We start from the raw sequence: 20,519 nt of genomic DNA on the forward strand, positions 1-20,519 counted from the left end.
CCTAGGACATCGCAATGTTAATTGGAGCACATTGTTTGTATGAATACAGATTAGATTTGGCGCAGTCCTATACTCCCAAAGGAGTATTCCTTACATTATTTATAGAGTACTCGCGTTTTTTGAAAGGTATGCCAGAAGCTTTAATTGGCCCATAATGGTGGTACACAATTCAAAATATTTCCCCTATTCGTTAAAAAACATCGATTGAACCGATTAAAAATCAATTCGAAATCTAGCTTTAGAATCCTCTCATCCCTACGTATTCTAATTTTGGATTATTTAATTTGCTTGAAGCAACTGTTTACAATATCATACCATATGTCATTGAGACGTTCTAAATCTCCCCACATTAGTGGAAATCTGAAAAGTGGAGACAGGGAAGAAAGCTTCTGGGATAAGTTTAGCACATTGGGTCGAAAGAAGGGAACAAAAGAAGGTATGAGTCAAATCTGATGTTGATTTTATATGTTCATAAATCGCTTAATGTACATGCCGAGGTAATAGTCTAGTTGAGGGGTCGTTTGCTAATACGCGTCAAAAAATATCGAGAGAGGTGTCAAAAGACGCGTATTAATCTCGAGAACAATAATCCGAAGGCCGGACTTGGCATGGCGTAGCCCAGGGCTATTTGTTATAAGCGCGGCCAAAGGCCGCCAACGCAGAAAGGTGTTCTGCGCAAAAATACTATGGACATTGTACAGGTTTACAAGTATGATATGTATGAGAGGGAAACAATTTCTTTCCCTTTCTAACACACGGCAGTTTGACACTTCGGTCAGTGTCAAACTAGCGTGGAACCCAGTGGAACCTGGGTGGAACATGATTTTTGACACTGAACGAAGTGTCAAAATTACCGGGGTTGCTTCGACGAAAGCGACACAGGGAAGCAAAAAAGGGATCGGAATATCAGATATGGGTTGCTGTGATGGTAAAATTTTTGAACGAATTTAGTAGGAAATTTTAAGTGCACCCATATGGGTCCTTCAGAAAATTATAAAAAAGTCTTCAATTGGGGTATCTGAGGACACGTAGTTATTTCAGAATTAAGAATACAAACACGTGAGTTAAGTTTTTCTACCCGTTCAAAAGTTCTCCGCGAAAAACAGTTTGAAACCGAGGTCGACTGCAATAACCCGTCCAAAAAAGCGGAAAGAAAAATGAATAGACGCGTTTTGTCCTGTTGTCAATAGTCCGAAGAGAAAAAGTATTCGAATTATTGGAAGCGAGGCCAAAACGCGTCTATTAATAACTCCCCCGACGGTTTTGGTCGTGTTTTAGCAATCGTCCCCGGTAATAAAGTATCACAATTTGTTAATTAAAATTGTCCACAGAGATGTTATTAAGTGCTCGTTTGAAAGTAAATAAGTATATTTCTTTGTAATATAAGAAAAAAAAAATTTTAAGCAGTTTTCGATAGCAGCTACTAAACTTTGTTTTGTCCTAAGAAGTACAACAGTGCCAAATAGAATCCACAAAAAAAACGAACAAGAACAAGCATTTTATCAGGTGAGCGTGGCTGTGTATGTGCGTGCTGCTACATATCCTACTTGTAGACCTGTACAATGTACTATGGATCCGATCCCCGGTTTCGGAGGTACCCGCGGGTCTTCATTCGGTTTTTCGTTAATATCTTTTGAACGCGTTAAAATTTTTATTTTCCGCCATCGGATTATTAATACTGATGTCAAGACGCGTCGTTTGACACCTCTCTCGATATTTTTAGTAGCGTATTAGCAGTCGACCCCTCAACTAGACTATTACCAAGCTTTTTAATTTCCAAATTTAGTAAAATTTCAACTTAACTCCTGCACTTAAAATTCGGGTCGCACATGTCGATAGCGGTATCAAAAGTCGCGTATTTGCGTCAAGATTCAGAATCCGAAAGCAGAAACTGTACATTTTTTATCTCGTTTAAAAGTTATTCGCGGAAACCCCGTCGGTACTACTGTCGCTTTTTTCGTTGGTGGAATTAAACAAACGAAAACAAATGAAGGTGGTGAATAGTGTTGCCAGCTCCGCAACAATATGTTATTATCTTGGAAGAACATTATAAGGTGGTGGCACGTCGACATAAATGCAAACATACACTATCAATGTATTTTGTTTTTGTACTTCGCAGAAGGATATCACTGTGGCGGTGGCCATGGTTATACCACACACCCGGACTTGGCATGGCGTAGCCCAGGGTTATTTTTTATAAGCGCGGCCGAAGGCCGCCTATGCAGAAAGGTGTTCTACGCAGAATTACCGTTGGAATTAGCATAAAAATCTATAAAGTCCGATTTTTTATTATCACAAATGTATATATTCTGCACTTGTTCCAATTAAATACATTAATTTCAAATTATTCAGAGAATTACAAAACAAAATACATTGATAGTGTAACGCTTCCCAAGGCAGTCGGTTCTATGTACCGGAGCGACTCGGGATTTTTCCCGACCAAGGACTGTCATTTCAGTGTGACCCCATTTAATTTGTTTCGTCCGTCCCACAAATTGTCATCCTCCCAGCAGCTCCTTGCAGCAGGACTGCTACATATTCTCTTACTCCGGGAAGGTATCGAACCCAATCCGGGTCCGTCTCCTGACCCCGGTCATGAGAAATGGTTTTGCTGCATTTGCCAGAAAAGAATCTTTTTAGGACGGTCATACTCTGTTCAGTGTGTCTCGTGCAAGGGATGGTTGCATCGGACAGGTTGTTCTGGGCTTGATCCCAAAACCCGACGTCCACGTAACTTTTATAAATCTTTTGTGGCTCCTTGCTGCTCACGCCCAAGGGCGTCCCGTAGTCTACGCCTAAGCGTATCCCCACTACCTTCCAGCAGCTTCGCTGCTCAGTAAGCCACAACAAGTACCCGCTGCTGCTCGCGCCCCACGGCGCCAACAACTCAAACAGCTGATACCACTACCTTCCAGCAGCTTCGCTGCTCAGCAAGCCACAACAAGTACCCGCTGCTGCTCGCGCCCCACGGCGCCAACAACTCAAACAGCTGATACCACTCATGACTATTACCTTCGTAGTAGAGCTGGTAGCAATGCTGAGCATCAGCCCCTGCCCCCGTCTTCTTCTCCCCCCCTCTTTTCTGGCAGCAAACGTGCAGGTCAGGGAAACAGACTCTTAGTCCCTGCCTCCGTTTGCACCGTCTGCCAGCACAGAATATATAGGTTTGCGACATCCGCTCAATGCAGCTCCTGCCTTGGGTGGTGCCACTTTCCTAGATGTTCTGGTCTCCGCGAAGAAGCGGGAAGAATATAAATCTGCAACAGACAGCAGCTTTGCTGCCCTCCCTATCCCGACTGATGCCCGCCAAGGGGAGCGTGCCTTCCGTAAGGTCATTGAATCCGCCTCGGCACATTTCATTCCCGCCTGGAGAATTCCCGCAATCCGGCCCCACTTCCCGGCGGAGGCCGCGAGCTTTGCGAGGGAACGCGACCTTATAAGACAGCTTGATCCAGGCGACCCCCAAATAAGGGATATAAACCAACGCATCAGATTGCTTGTGGACGAACACAAGCGGGCGAAATGGGAAGAGCACCTAAGAGGTTGTAACCTCTCTACCGGTGTAGGTAAACTTTGGTCCACCGTAAAGTCCCTATCGAATCCGACTAAGCACAAAGACAAAGTTTCCATCGCCTTTGGCGATAAGGTGCTGTCGGATGCGAAAAAATGCGCGAGCGCTTTCTGCCGACAATATATAATGCATCCTACGGTCGACAAAGGTAGACGGAGAGCCAATAGACACGCACATAAACACAAACTCAGCGCGTCACCAATTACCATCACCGCTAGAGAGGTTGAGGACGCCATTGGTCGCGCTAAACCATCCAAAGCAGTGGGCCCAGACGGCATAGCCATGCCGATGCTTAAAAACCTAGGGAAAGAGGGTTTCAAATACTTAGCGCATGTCTTCAACCTGTCTCTTTCCACCTTTGTCATACCCGAGAAATGGAAAATGGCCAAGGTGGTCCCGCTACTAAAGCCTGGGAAACCAGCTAACGTAGGTGAGTCATATCGTCCGATATCTCTCCTATCGCCAGTGGCAAAGACGCTTGAAGCCATTTTGCTCCCTTATTTCCAAGCACATTTGCAGCTAGCCCCTCATCAGCATGGCTTCAGAAAACTCCATAGCACTACCTCCGCGCTAAATGTCATTGGCACCCAGATAAATTGCGGTTTGAATCAATATCCCCACCATAGAACAGTACTCGTAGCGTTAGACCTATCAAAAGCTTTTGATACGGTCAACCATGGCTCGTTACTGCAAGACCTGGAAGGGTCCACCCTTCCCCCATGTCTTAAAAGGTGGACCGCAAATTATCTGGGTGGTCGGCAGGCATCGGTGCAATTCAGAAACGAAACATCAAAACAAAGGAGAATTAAACAAGGGGTGCCACAGGGTGGTGTCCTATCCCCGCTTTTGTTTAATTTCTACATATCTAAGCTACCTTCACCACCGGAAGGAGTCACAATCGTTTCCTACGCCGATGACTACACAATAATGGCCACAGGCCCAGGCCCAAAGATCGATGAGCTATGCAATAAAATAAACGGCTATCTCCCTGATCTCTCCAGTTTTTTCGCCTCGCGAAACCTGGCATTGTCACCGACTAAATCTTCCGCGACCTTATTTACAACATGGACGCCCCAAATGTCGACCATATTGAACATCCACGTCGATGGCACAACGCTACCGACTGTCCTACACCCCAAAATCTTGGGTGTGACGTTTGATCAGGATCTACATTTTGGTGCGCACGCAACCGCAATTGTTCCAAGAATTCAGAGCCGTAATAAAATCCTCAAATCCCTTGCTGGCAGTACCTGGGGAAAAGATAAAGAAACGCTCTTGACCACATACAAAGCAATTAGCCAGCCGATTACGTGCTACGTGTCACCCATATGGTCGCCAAGCCTAAAAACCACCCACTGGAAGAAACTACAGGCCTGCCAAAATACTGCTCTCAGAATCGCCACGGGCCGTCTTCTTATGTCCCCAGAACACCATCTGCATAATGAGGCGAGAATACTCCCCATCAGGGAGAGAAATGAGATGCTGACTAAACAGTTTCTGTTGAATACCCAGAAACCTGGGCATCCCAACAGACATCTGATTGACGAACCAGCACCGCCTAGGGGCCTAAGGAGTCATCTCCGTAAGCATTTTGAGGAAATACGGCACCTGAGAACCCAGCCGTATGAAGCGGAAAAACACAAGCAGGTCCTTGGTGAACTCCATAGACAGGCGTCGGACCTTTATGTCGGGAATTGCCCGGTGAATCCAGTACTTGAAGAAAAATATCCAGAACTCGCAGAAGAGGAACGCATACTCCCCAGGGAAACGCGTGTCACTCTTGCTCAACTTCGTTCTGGATACTGTAACAGGTTAAACTCTTACCTATCCAGAATCAACCCCGACATACAAAATGTATGCCCTGCTTGCAATGTGTCCCCACATGACACCAACCATCTCTTTAATTGTAATGTGGAACCAACGCCTCTAACACCCCTTTCCTTATGGTCCACCCCTGTTGAAACGGCAAGTTTCCTTGGACTCCCGTTAGAGGATATTGATGACAATTTGTGATCGGTCGCGCCTATTGGGTGGGGCGAGCATTGCTACAACAACAACAACATAGTGTAACGAATTTAATACTGCTATTGCTCTTCTATTTCCAGAACTTACCAACTATTTCGTGTGTTTATAGTTCTCATATAGTTTTTACTTGTTTACAATTGTCTACTTTTCAGCGTATCAGATGTATGTGAGTGTGTAGTTTACAGTCTCTCGCACACACATAGGCGTATAAGTAAAGGCATATGTGTGTGACATCTCTCGGCTGCCTTATATATCACCCTTCTCTGCATATCGATTTTGATGTCATGGTCAACCAAGAAGTCCACTCCCAATATGACTTCATCAACGATCTCTGCCACAACGAATTTGTGTAGAACCATGACCTCTCCAATTAAGACTTCACATACCACTTCTCCCTGGACTTGGTTATACTCGCCAGTAATCGTACGCAATCTTGCTTCAGGTAATGGCTTTACTTTCCTGTTGACCAAATCAGATCGGATCATGGAATGAGATGCGCCCGTATCTACAGTCAGTACACGCTCCTTGCCATCCACATTTCCTTTGACGGTAAGACTGCTCGATTTCCTTCCAGTTTGCGAGATAGGTATCACACGACATTCAATAGCTGGGGCAAGTTCTCGATCTTTACATTTGACTCGCTCTTGACTCTGCTTTGCGTTTATGACCAGCCAAGTTGGAACTACCATGACCGGTGCTGCAATGACGTGCAGTGTGACTTGGGTTACCGTACTTGAAACACTTCATAACTCCGGCATTGTTTTGTTGTAATCCCTTCAGTGCTTCCAAAATTGTGTCTACCCAATCTGGCCTTTCCACTTCCACGCGATGAGCTTTGTATGCGGGCTTACTCAAAAGTGACGCTGTTTCCTGAGTCAGTGCATGGGATACCGTTTCAGCAAATGTTGGCTTTGGGTTCGCGTATGTGGCTCGCTTCGTTTCGACGTCCCGTATGCCGTTAATAAAGCTCTGAATCTTTACCCTTTCAGTGTATTCCACGGGTGCGTCCGCATTTGCAAGATGAGCCAATCTTTCAACATCCGAAGCAAACTCTTGTAATGTCTCATTTGCTCTTTGGTAACGGTTTTGCAACTCAATTTGGTATATCTGTTTTCTATGCTCGCTTCCATAACGTCTCTCGACAGCGGCCATCAATGCTTCATAGTTGTTGCGCTCTCCATCGGGAATCGTCTGTAGGATTTCGGCTGCTGGCCCCTTCAATGCTACGAATAGAGCAGCAACTTTATCTTCAGCATTCCAGTTGTTCACTGCTGAGGTCTTCTCAAATTGAAGCTTGAATACCTCGAAAGGAACAGAGCCGCCAAAAGATGGAGTTTTTACCTTCGGATTGCTCGCTGGAACAGCTGGCCGATTTAGTTGTAACTGCTTAATACGTCCTCTCAAAGCATCCACCTCGGCCTCGATTTTATCCTGGCGACCACTGAAGCCTTCATGAAACTGGGTTAGTTTTTCTTCCATTTAGATGATATACGGACTTCCTGCTGTTATTGTTGTAGTGATTAGGTTACTCCCCGAAGGCTGTGGGGAGTGTTATCGATGTGATGGTCCTTTGTCGGATACAGATCCGATACGCTCCGGTAACACAGCACCATTAAGGTGCTGGCCCTACCATCTCGGGAACGATTTATATGGCCACATTGAACCTTCAGGCCATCCCTCCCTCCACATCCCCAAGTTACATGAGGAGCTTGGGGTCGCCAGAGCCTCGTCTGTTAGTGAAACGGGATTCGCCGCTCGCAGGTGAGGTTGACAATTGGGTTGGAGAAGCTATATGTTGCGCTACACAATCCCGTGAATCCCGACTTCCTGCTCTTCTAGTTGTGTGGAGATCTGAGATGATATCTGTGCTGAAATTTGCGCCGACATTTCGGATATTCGTGCCTTTTGTGCTTCAATCTTCGCTGTTATACGGTTCTCCTGCGATATTAATCTCGAGAACAATAATCCGATGGCGGAAAAGAAAAATTTTATCTCGCGGGCGCGGCCGAAGGCCGCCAACGCAGAAAGGTGTTCTGCGCAAAAATTCTATGGATCCCACCCCCGGTTTCGGAGATACCCGCGGGTCTTTTTTCGGTTTTTTGTTAATATCTTTTAAACGATTTAAAATTTTTATTTTCCGCCTTCGGATTATTAATACTGATGTCAGGACGCGTCGTTTGCCACCTCTCTCGATATTTTTGGTAGCGTATTAGCAGTCGACCCCTCAACTAGACTATTACCAAAAATTTTAACTCGTTCAAAAGATATTAACGAAAAACCGAAAAAAGGCCCGAGGGTACCTCCGAAACCGGGGGAGGGATCCATGGTATTTTTGCGCAGAACACCTTTCGGCGTTGGCGGCCTTCGCCCGCGCCCGCGAGAAAAAATTTTTCTTTTCCGCCATCGGATTATTGTTCTCGAGATTAATACGCGCCTTTTGACACCTCTCTCGATTTTTTTGGTAGCGTATTAGCAGTCGACCCCTCAACTAGACTATTACCGACTTAACCTTTTCGATTTAAAACGAAATAAATCTTCAAAATTTTTTCTGATCGCCAATTGAAAATTTGAAACTTTGGAAAAAACACCGGTAGTAGTGCAGTTTAGGGGCCCCACCCTAAAGATGGGCCAAGATTTTCGAGTGAGGTATCAAAAGACGCGTATTAATCTCTAGAACAATAATCCTAAGGCGGAAAAGAAAAATTTTGTCTCTGTCCGGAGATATTTGCAGTAGAAGTTGGCGATTTTCATGTGGTTGGTGGTTGTTGTTGTGTTAGTACCCCCAAAAAAAATTGTGCATCACCGTGGCGGTAGCCGCGGTTATACCACACACCCGGACTTGGCATGCCGTAGTCCAGGGTTATTTTTTATAAGCGCGGCCGAAGGCCGCCAACGCAGAAAGGTGTTCTGCGCAAAAATACTATGGATTCCACCCCCGGTTTCGGAGGTATCCCCCGGTCTTTTTTCGGTTGTTCGTTAATATCTTTTGAACGAGTCAAAATGTTTATTTTCCGCCTTCGGATTATTAATACTGATGTCAAGACGCATCGTTTGACACCTCTCGATATTTTTGGTAGCATATTAGCAGTCGACCCCTCAACTAGACTATTACCCAAGTCCGGGTGTGTGGTATAACCATGGCTACCGCCACGGTGATGCACAATTTTTTTTTGTGGGTACAAACAACAACAACCACATGAAACTCGCCAACTTCAACTGCAAATATCTCCGGACAGAGATAAAATTTTTCTTTTCCGCCTTAGGATTATTGTTCTAGAGATTAATATGCGTCTTTTGATACCTCACTCGAAAATCTTGGCCCATCTTTAGGGTGGGCCCCCAAACTGCACTACTACCGGTGTTTTTTCCAAAGTACCAAATTTTCAATTGGCGATCAGAAAAAATTTTGAAGATTTATTTCGTTTTAAATCGAAAAAGTTAAGTCGGTAGTAGTCTAGTTGAGGGGTCGACTGCTAATACGCTACCAAAAAAATCGAGAGAGGTGTCAAAAGACGCGTATTAATCTCGAGAACAATAATCCGATGGCGGAAAAGAAAAATTTTATCTCTGTCCGAAGATATTTGCAGTTGAAGTTGGCGATTTTCATGTGGTTGTTGTTGTGTTTGTACCCACAAAAAAAATTTTGTATCACCGTGGCGGTAACCGAAACAAATAAATGAAATGAAATGAAATATTATTGCAGTATCTAGTTCCACAACTATGGATCTCGTGATTATATAATATTTTGTGCTCAGGTAACTCGGTAGGATTCCTAATCCTACATTATGTATAAATTTCAAAGTGAAGTAACTTATTGACTGTTTTATACTAAGCCAGTTTCACCTATTCAGCATTATAGTTTTTGATGTTCTTGGGGGACATTTTAATATAAATTGCATTGCCTTGTTTTGTTGTATTTGTAGTCTTTTAATTTGCATATCACTCGCTATCAGCAGAATTGTAGGACAGTATATAAAGTGCGGCTCAATAATTGAACGATACACCATTATTTTATGACGTTGACTCTTATGTTTGTATGTTCTGTACATGAATCCTATTTTCTGCGCAATTTTTCTTTCAAGATAATTGGTAGCGTATTAGCAGTCGACCCGTCAACTAGACTATTACCATTTTTTATAACAATTGTCGATGGGCGTTTTCTTTTTTTTTTTTGGACTTTAGAATTTAGTGGTTAAAGCTTAGCTTATAAAACACCAGGTTATCCCTCAAATTGTGTGCTTTCGTCAATTTGCACTGCTTGTCCAATTGCAGATCTTTATATTGATAACAGCTGCTTTTACAATGGTAATACATAGAGGCCAGAACCATGTACAGCAGCATCCCGTTGTGTTCCGTTATATAAAGAATTTGGTTTTTTAAATGGCATCACGCCAGTTTTTAAATCATATTTCGAGAATTTTCTTTTATATAGTATGTAAATGTGTTGTATCAATGTGGCGTTGACCATAGTGACAATTGAAGAGATGGTTGGTGTCATGTGGGGACACAATGCCGGCAGGACATACATTTTGTAAGAACTGGGTTCACCGGGCAATTCCCGACATAGAGGTCCGACGCCTTTATGTGGATATCACTGATGACCTGCTTGTTCTTTTTTGCTTCATACGGGTTATTGTTGTTGTTGTTGTTGGTGTTGTTGTTGTTGTTGTTGTTGTTGTTGTTGGTGTTGTTGTTGTTGGTGTTGTTGTTGTCGGTGTTGTTGTTGTTGTAGCGACAAGGACATTCCCCGAAGGCCTTGGTGAGAGTTATCGATGTTGATGGCCTTTGCCGGATGCAGATCCGGTACGTTCCGGTACCTAGCCCGATCATCTCGGGAACGATTTATTATGACCACATGCGACCTTCTAGGCCATCCCCCTTCACACCCCCTAGATCTACGAGGAGTTCGGGGTCGCCAGAGCCTCGGCTCTTATTGAACCAGGATTCGCCACGGATAGGTGATGTTGACAATTGGGTTTGGAGAAGGTATATATTACGGGGGCAACCCCTTGAATGTAATTGGTATTTTGGTCGCCTCTTACGACATGCATACCTACCGCGGGTACATTCTAACCCCCTGGGGCTTCATACGGCTGTCTTCTCAGGTGCCGTATTTCCTCATAATGCTTACGTAGATGTCCCTTAAGCTCCTGGGAGGTGTAGGTTCATCAATCAGTTTGTTGGGGTGCCCAGGTTTCTGGGTATTCAAATGCAACTGGTTAGCATTTTATTTTTCGCCCTAATTGGAAGTACTCTCGCCTTTTTGTGTAGGTGGTGTTCTGGGGACATAAGAAGACAGCCCGTAGCAGTTCTGAGGGCAGTATTTTGGCAGGCTTATAGCTTCTTCCAGTGGGTAGTCCTTGGGTTTGGCGACCATATCGGAGACGCGTAGCATGCAATCGACTGGCCAATTGCTTTGTTAGTTAGTTAGTTATTTTATTTATTACATTCTTTAGACTTAGGTTAAATCTATGAGATCACATTTATACATTATACAGTCTTTGGATTTTGCATAATTAATTTTGAGTTATAAAATGTATTTCTTTTTTACCTAATAGGTACTCCTTTACAATATTCGTATAATAGCCTCTTGAACTCTTTCATATTTTTACAATCTTTTAAGTCCCTAGGAAGTTCATTGTATTCTCTTAACCCTCAAAATATGTACTCTTTTTATCAAATTCGGATTTTACAATTGGCAAGTGGAAATTATTTTTGTTTCTTGTGTTATAGTTATGGACATCGTTGTTGTATTTTACACGATCATTTAGATAATTTGGTAGGTTTCCTAATTTCATTTTGTGTATGAATTTCAAAGTATAATATAACACAAGCTGTTTTACACTAGGCCAGTTCAAGCTGTTTAGTAGCTTTTGTATGGGAGTATCAAAACGCTTCTTTAAAATAAATCGCATCACCGTATTTTGTTTTTTCTGCAACGTATTTATCCTTGAATCAGCTATTGTAAATAGAATCGTTGGGCAATATATAAAATGAGGTTCAACGATAGACTTATAAACCATTGTTTTATAGTAGCGGCTTACGTGCTTGCACGTCCGTATCATAAAACCTATCTTCTTCAAAACTTTCCCCTCTACATATTTACGATGCTCATCAAACTTTAATCTTTCGTCTATTATAACTCCTAAGTATTTTATTTGGTTTATTCTTTCTAATGGGATATTTGCTATTTTTAGGGTTACATTGTCAACTCCTGAGTGTATTTTACTCATAGCCATCCATTTTGTTTTCTCAATATTAATTTTGAGCTTGTTTTGGCATAGCCATTTATATACCGAGTCTATATCCGCTTGTATTTTTGATATGGCCTCAGTTATGGATGGACAGCTTATCGTCAACAACGCATCATCTGCAAATAGTCTTATTTTACAGTGACTCAAACAAGTTTTAATATCATTTATGTACATATATTATGAACAGAATCGCGGCTAGTACTGATCCCTGTGGTAAACGTATTTCATCTTCTATTTCAGGAGATGTCACGTTCCTAATTAAAGTTCTCTGTTTTCTTCCTGTAAGGTAGCTTCTGAACCACTTTAAAGCTGTATTTCGGACGCCGATGTTATATAATTTCCTGAACATCATATCTCTATCAATAGTTTCAAAAGCTCTTTAAAGGTCAAGAAAAACTGTGACTGTTACTAGTTTGCAAGACATTCCTTATTTCCACTCTGCTATCGCCATGTTCAGTGCGGTTTCACAGGAGTGTTTTGATCTAAACCCTGATTGCTCGCTAATAATAATTATTTATTTACATATTCTAGCAGTTGTTCCTTTACAATTTTCTCTATTATTTTTCATCGCTAGGTAACGTATTTATTGGCCGTATTTCTTCTGGTTTTACTGTTCCTTTAACCTTTTCAACTGGTATAATTGTCGACGTTTTCCAGCATGCTGGAAAAACACCACTATTAAAGCTTTCATTAACTACGCTAGTATAATAGTATCCTAAGTATACCATACTATCTTTGACGACGCCTTCTGTTAATAATTTTCTTCCACCATATTTATTTTGTAATGTTGTCGCTGTACGCAAGAACTGATCAACACTTACATTTTTAAGTTCAAATAAATTTCTATTTATGTCTACCTCAGCTTCAACTGGCATAATGGTTTCAATACTACTACGTATTATTCTTATACTTTCAATAAAAAACTGATTTAATTGTCTTGCAATTTCATAATCTTCCTCAACATAAGTGTTGTTTATAAAAACTCGTTTTATTTGAGAATTATCGTTGTTCATATTTACAGCATCTTTTAGACGTTTCCACATCAGCCTTTGGTTGTTTCTGTTGATTGCGATTTTATTCTCCATGTACATATTTCTTCTTTTTAAACTTGATCACTCTTTTGTAGTGTCGTTTTATATCATTGTATTGTAATTCTCCCATGAGTTTGATATCTTTGCCAACTTGTAAAGTTCAAATTTTTGCTTGTTCAGTTCTGTAAGTTCACGATCGTACCACTTATACATTATTTTGATTTGAACTTGCTTTTCAAATATTATCGTATCCATTACGTCTTCCAAAATGTTATTTATGACTATGATTTTCTCATCGATGTCACAGTTTTTAAGTTCGGCCAGATTATAATTCCTAAGATGATTTAATAAATTTTCCCCCGTATAGTTGTCCCAGCATAAGCGGTTATCATACACTCTCATTTTGTAGTTTTTTTGTACAGGCAGTTTGATACAAGTTGTTTCATGATCTGATATTCTCTGATTCTCTAAGTTTTGTATTTCGATATCACCGCTATTGCTATAGAGAAGGTCTATTTTGGTTTGTGATGATTCGGTTATTCTTGTATTAAAATTGATTAACTGTCTCATTGACATTGATGTGAATGTTTGGTTTAGCTAGTTTGAGTAAGTTGACCTTACATTCACGTTTATATTCAAATCACCAATAATGACATTTTTTCCATTTTTATTAAAATATTCGTCCAGCATTTCACCCATGTATATAATGAACTCAGCATCGCTTGTATTCGGTGAATGGTATACTACACCAATTTTCCACTTAATTGTGCTTCTCGTTGTTTTCAGCACAACACACCACATATTATTGTTTATATTACTGTTGTATATTACTTTGAAGCTAATCAATTTATGAATATATATCAATACACCACCTGTGTGTCAGCTGTCTGAATCACACCTTGCATGGTTATAACCAACAATATTAAGCTCTGAATCACTGATATTCTCTGTGGTATGAGTCTCTGTACAAAAAACAAAATTTGGAGCTTCTTCTTCAATCATTCTTTCAACTTCTTCCTTATTGGCTGTGATACTGTTTATATTAAGGTATATGCATTTTATTTTATTTTTCAACTTTCGCTGCTTAATGTTATCTTTTAGATTGATGGCCTCATAATTTTTTAATTGCTAATACCCGAGCTTACTTTTTCTTTTTTGCAATTTGTTCACATAGCAAGGACATTATTTGTCAAATGTATCATGATTTATGTCTAATGGCAGTTTTAACTTTTCCTTTGCTTTAATACAATTTAAACATTTATTTATGGGAATTTCATTACACGTTTTTGAATTATGGCTGGCATGGCATTTGTGACAGGCTCCCTCATTTTTGCATTCCACAGATTTGTGGTTAAAGCCTTTACATTTATAACACCTAAGCACACTGATTGCATCGTACACTTTACATCTTTCCCAACCGATATTTATTCGTTCTGCAGCAAGTATATTTGAAAAGTCCTCTTTTTCAGCTTGTATTATAACGTCAAAAACTATAGTATTGCCTCGTTTTCTTTCTATTTTCTTCACAACTTTTAATGCACTTTCGCTTATGTGAGCGTTTTGTTTTTTTATTCTCTCAATCAACTTGAATATTTACACCTTTCACAATTAAGCTTGGGCGAATCATGTTTGGCACCTTAATTTCGTAATCTTTTCCAATATTATTTTCAATCGCTGTTATTCTTTCACGTTCATCATTATTTTCACTGTGAATTGCCATTACACAGTTGCTTTTTAATGCGATATTCGAAATTTTTAAATTTTTAGGATCTACTTTGCTGTTTAAATCTTGTTTAGTCTTTTCCACTCTTTGTTTTGATTTGGGTTTCACTATTATTGCCACATCTTTTTTTAACTGAGGCACTTCACCTTTTTTGTTATTATTTTTCATAGCTTCTGCATATGACATTTCCTTAGCAATATTTGTACTGCTTATTTTCTTTATTTCATTGTGTACTTTCTCACTGCCTTGACCAATTACCTCAGTTTTATTTTTCACTTCTTCAATCATATCGTATAAGTTTTTTACCTCGCCAATTTTCTTTTCAAATAACTTTTGCGATATTTCCATTGTTGCAATGCGTTGTGTTAACCGACTTTCTACAGCTTCCAATAAGGCTTTCAATTCATCATGACTTTTCTTCATATCTTCAAATTCATGTTTATACTCCTTCAGTATTGAGTAATTTTTTTAACACTCATTTGCATATCTTGCAGCACCAAATCAACATTTTGTATGTATGTTACACACTCATCACACATAAAGCGTACCATGTTTTTTCTCCAATAATTTTAGAGCTGTATTTGTCAACACCCGCGCAGGTTAGGCTCAAGTGATACACTTTATCGCACACTCCCTCACATCGTATACCGCTCTCTCCTCTTATAGTGCTATTGCATTTCGCACATACACTCATTTTTGCTTTTTTTGTTTTTACTTTATTTATATTTTAACTTGCCTTCCGTTTATTTGCATATGTATGCATTCAAATTTGTTTGCTTTGAGTCTTTTTTTTCTCACAGTTATTTGATATTTCAATTTAAATTATAAAATTTTGGTATTTTCACTTGAATTTGTATTATTTATATGCATCCATTCCGATTCGCACTCAATTGCATTGTAAGTGGTAGTGGGCGTTTCTTTACCTTTACCCCAAGTGCTGCCAGCAAGAGATTTAGGAATTTTATTGCGGCCCGGGATTTTTGGTACAATTGCGGCTGCATGCTGTCCAAAATTTAAATCCTGATCGAACGTCATACCCAAGATTTTAGGGTGTAAGACAGTCGTTAGCGTGGAGCCATGTTGTTGTAGCGGTGCTTTGCCTCATCCAATAGTTGCGACCAATCACAAATTGTCATCAATGTCGTCTAATGGGAGTTCAATGAAACTTGCTGTTTCAACAGTACTGGACCATAATGATAGGGGTGTTAGAGGCGTTGGTTCTATAATAGAGTTGAAGAGATGGTTGGTGCTCTCAGAATCGCCACGGGCTGTCTTCTTATATCCCCAGAACATCATCTACATAATGAGACGAGAATACTCGCCATCAGGGAGAGAACGCTTCCCAAGGCCTTCGGTTCTATGTACCGGAGCGTCTCGGGATTTTTCCCGACCAAGGACTACCATTTCGGTGCAACCACATTTAATTTGTTGCGTCCTTCCCACAAATTGTCATTCTCCCAGCAGCTCCTTGCAGCGGGACTGTTCCATATTCTCTTGCTCCGGGAAGGTATCGAACCCAATCCGGGTCCGTCTCCTGACCCCGGTCCTGAGAAATGGTTTTGCTGCACTGCCGGAAAAGAATATTTTTAGGACGGTCATACTGTTGTTGTTGTTGTAGCAATGCTTCGCCCCACCTAATAGTTGCGCCCGATCACATATTGTCATCAATATCCTCTAACGGGATTCCAAGGAAACTTGATGTTTCAACAGGGGTGGACCATAACGAAAAGGGGGTTAGAGGCGTTGGTTCCACATTGCAATTAAAGAGATGGTTGGTGTCATGTGAGGACACATTGCAAGCGGGGCATACATTTTGTATGTCGGGGTTGATTTTGGATATGTACGAGTTTAATCTGTTACAGTATCCAGAACGAAGTTGAGCCAGAGTGACACGCGTTTCCCTGGGGAGTATGCGTTCCTCTTCCGCAAGTTTTGGGTACTGTTTTTTGAGTACTGGATTCACCGAGCAATTACTGGCATAAAGGTCCGACGCCTGTTTGTGGAGTTCACCAAGGACCTGCTTGTTGTAGTTGTTGTAGCAGTGCTTCGCCCTACCTAACAGCCGCAACCGATCACAATCAACATCCTCTAACGGGAGTCCAAGAAAACTTGCTGTTTCAACAGGGGCGGACCATAAGGAAAGGGGTGTTAGAGGCGTTGGTTCCACATTACAATTAAAGAGATGGTTGGTGTCATGTGGGAACACATTGCAAGCGGGGCATACATTTTGTATGTCGGGGTTGATTCTGGATAGGCAAGAGTTTAACCTGTTACAGTATCCAGAACGAAGTTGAGCAAGAGTGACACGCGTTTCCCTGGGGAGTATGCGTTCCTCTTCCGCGAGTTTTGGGTACTTTTCTTTGAGTACTGGATTCACCGGGCAATTCCCGGCATAAAGATCCGACGCCTGTTTGTGGAGTTCACCAAGGACCTGCTTGTGTTTTTTCGCTTCATACGGCTGGGTTCTCAGGTGCCGTATTTCCTCAAAATGCTTACGGAGATGACTCCTTAAGCCCCTAGGCGGTGTTGGCTCATCAATCAGATAAATAAATAAATAAATGTTTGGATGCCCAGGTTTCTGGGTATTCAACAGGAACTGTTTGGTTAGCATCTCATTTCTCTCCCTGATGGGGGAGTATTCTCGCCTCATTATGTAGATGGTGTTCTGGGGACATAAGAAGGCAGCCCGTGGCGATTCTGAGAGCAGTATTTTGGCAGGCCTGTAGCTTCTTCCAGTGGGTAATTTTTAGGCTTGGCGACCATATGGGTGACGCGTAGCACGTAATCGGCTGGTTAATTGCTTTGTATGTAGTCATGAGCGTTTCTTTATCTTTTCCCCAGGTACTGCCAGCGAGGGATTTGAGGATTTTGTTACGGCTCTGAATTGTCGGAACAATTGCGGCTGCGTGCTCACCAAAATGTAGATCCTGATCAAACGTCACACCCAAGATTTTGGGGTGTAGGAGAGTCGGTAGCGGAGTGCCATCGACGTGGATGTTCAAAATGGCCGACATTTGGGACGTCCATGTTGTAAATAAGGTCGCGGAAGATTTAGTCGGTGATAATTCCAGGTTTCGCGAGGCGAAACAACTGGAGAGATCAGGGAGGTAGCCGTTTATTTTATTGCATAGCTCATAGATCTTTGGGCCTGGGCCTGTGGCCATTATTGTGCAGTCATCGGCGTAGGAAACGATTGTGACTCCTTCCAGTGGGGAAGGTAGCTTACATATGTAGAAATTAAACAAAAGTGGTGAGAGGACACCACCCTGTGGCACCCCTTGTTTAATTCTCCTTGGTTTTGATGTTTCGTTTCTAAATTGCACCGATGCCTGCCGACCACCCAGATAATTTGCGGTCCACCTTTTAAGACATGGGGGAAGGGTAGACCCTTCTAAGTTTTGCAGTAGCGAGCCATGGTTGACCGTATCAAAAGCTTTTGATAGGTCTAGCGCTACGAGTACTGTTATATGGTGGGGGTATTGATTTAAAGCTCCATTTATCTGGGTGCTAATGGCATTTAGCGCGGTGGTAGTGCTATGGAGTTTTCTGAAGCCATGCTGATGAGAGGCTAGCTGCAAATTTGCTTGGAAATAAGGGAGCAAATTGGCTTCAAGCGTCTTTGCTACTTGCGATAGGAGAGATATCGGGCGATACGACTCTCCTATGTTCGCTGGTTTCCCACGCTTTAGTAGCGGGACCACCTTGGCCATTTTCCATTTCTCGGGTATGACAAAGGTGGAAAGAGACAGGTTGAAGACATGCGCTAAATATTTGAAACCCTCTTTCCCTAGGCTTTTAAGCATCGGCATGACTATGCCGTCTGGGCCCACTGCTTTGGATGGTTCAGCGCGACCAATGGCGTCCTCAACCTCTTTAGCGGTGATGGTGATTGGTGACGCGCTGAATTTGTGTTTATGTGCGTGTCTGTTGGCCCTCCGCCTATCTTTGTCGACCGTAGAATGCATTATATATTGTCGGCAGAAAGCGCTCGCGCATTTTTTCGCATTCGACAGCACTTTGTCGCCAAAGGCGATGGAAACTTTGTCTTTGTGCTTAGTCGGATTCGATAGGGACTTTACGGTGGACCAAAGTTTACCCACACCGGTAGAGAGGTTACAACCTCTTAGGTGCTCCTCCCATTTCGCCCGCTTGTGTTCATCCACAAGCAATCTGATGCGTTGGTTTATATCACTTATTTGGGGGTCGCCTGGATCAAGCTGTCTTATAAGGTCACGTTCTCTCGCTAAGTTTGCGGCCTCCGCCGGGAAGTGGGCCGGATTTCGGGAATTCTCCCGGCGGGAATGAAACGTGCCGAGGCGGATTCAATGACCTTGCGGAAGGCACGCTCCCCTTGGCGGGCATCAGTCGGGATAGGGAGGGCAGCAAAGCGGTTGTCTGTAAAAGATTTATATTCTTCCCACTTTCCTTTTTTGAAGTTTATGAAAGTGCGTTTTTCGGTGACGATGAAGTCGGCGGTACGCTCGAGCGAAATAAGTATAGGCAGGTGGTCGGATGCCAATGTTACCATCGGCTGCCAGTTGACGCAGTTTTTTTGCTTCATACGGCTGAGTTCTCAAAAGTTTCCTCAAAATGCTTACGGAGATGACTCTTAAGTCCCTAGGCGGTGTTGGCTCATCAATCTGATGTCTGTTGGGATGTCCAGGTTTCTGGGTATTCAACAGGAACTGTTTGGTTAGCATCTCATTTCTCTCCCTGATGGGGAGTATTCAGTATTTCCAGTTAGTATTTGGTCGTTATTACTAAACCGTAAATCAATTTTTGTAGCTGAGTAGTACTCAGTTATTCTCGTATTGAAAGTGATCCTCTGCAACATAGCCATTTGTGCAAATAAACTTGTTAGCTGATTTGTCTATGTTGACGATACACTCATATTTATGTTGAAATCCGCCATCATTATATTATTTTCTGATTCCTTTACATATTCAGTGATGATGTCGTTGAGATATAAAATAAAGTCGACATCACTGCTGCTTGGTGGTGATAGAGTACACATATTTGCCATTTTAATGCACATTTCTTGATTTTTACGATAACGCACCACACATTCATATTGATGGATTTATTGCACACAATGCTAAATTGTACTGATTCGTGGACATATATTAGAACACCACCAGTATGTCTACTGTAGGAGTAGAGCCAGATGAGAATAAAGGTCGGAATATTTACCTCAGAATCCATGAGTATATCTGTTGTACATGTTTCCACGCACAGCACAATGCTTGGTTTATTTATTTCAACAAGATGTTCTAATTTTAGTTTATTTGCTATACTATTAATATTATGGCGGCCACCGTGGTGTGATGGTAGCGTGCTCCGCCTACCACACCGTATGCCCTAGGTTCACATCCCGGGAAAAGCAACATCAAAATTTTAGAAATAATGTTTTTCAATTAGAAGCAATATTTTCTAAGCGGTGTCGCCCCTCGGCAGTGTTTGTCAAGCGCTCCGGGTTTATTTCTGCCATGAAAAGCTCTCAGTGAAAACTCATCTGCCTTGCAGATGCCGTTCGGAGTCGGCTTAAAACATGTAGGTCCCGTCCGGCCAATTTGTAGGGAAAATCAAGAGGAGCACAACGCAAATTGGAATACAAGCTCGGCCTTAGATCTCTTCGGAGGTTATCGCGCCTTACATTTATTTTATTTATTAATATTAAGATATACCGCACACTAACTACAAAAGAGTCATAACTTAAAATTTTTCAAAATCGATTTTTTCCATAAACCAATTCACAGTACACATCTCTAACTGCCCCTTAAATTTCGTTGTCATTATTTTCGTCTTTAACTGGAAAATTACCGTTATGCCAGTTTTGGTGTTGATTGCATCGCTTGCGCTGTATCAACTAATGAGTACTCTTTTTAGTTGTGTCAATGTGCTTAAGAACAAGTGAA

At 41.8% G+C, this 20,519-nt stretch overlaps 1 protein-coding gene across 2 annotated transcripts in view; it reads left to right on the forward strand.

The window, feature by feature from the left end:
* The first annotated feature begins 209 nt into the window (after window positions 1–209).
* parvin (beta-parvin) overlaps window positions 210–20,519 on the forward strand; it is a 331,571-nt gene continuing 311,261 nt past the window's right edge. Inside the window, exon 1 of one of the 2 annotated variants that reach the window (XM_067782234.1) lies at window positions 210–436. In XM_067782234.1, the coding sequence (XP_067638335.1) occupies window positions 319–436 (118 nt within the window). In that variant the 5' untranslated portion in view covers window positions 210–318. The remainder of the gene's footprint in view (window positions 437–20,519) is intronic. The other variant, XM_067782235.1, reaches the window with a different exon arrangement.

Source organism: Eurosta solidaginis, chromosome 4 (assembly GCF_040869045.1).
Source record: "Eurosta solidaginis isolate ZX-2024a chromosome 4, ASM4086904v1, whole genome shotgun sequence".
Taxonomy (NCBI): domain Eukaryota; kingdom Metazoa; phylum Arthropoda; class Insecta; order Diptera; family Tephritidae; genus Eurosta; species Eurosta solidaginis.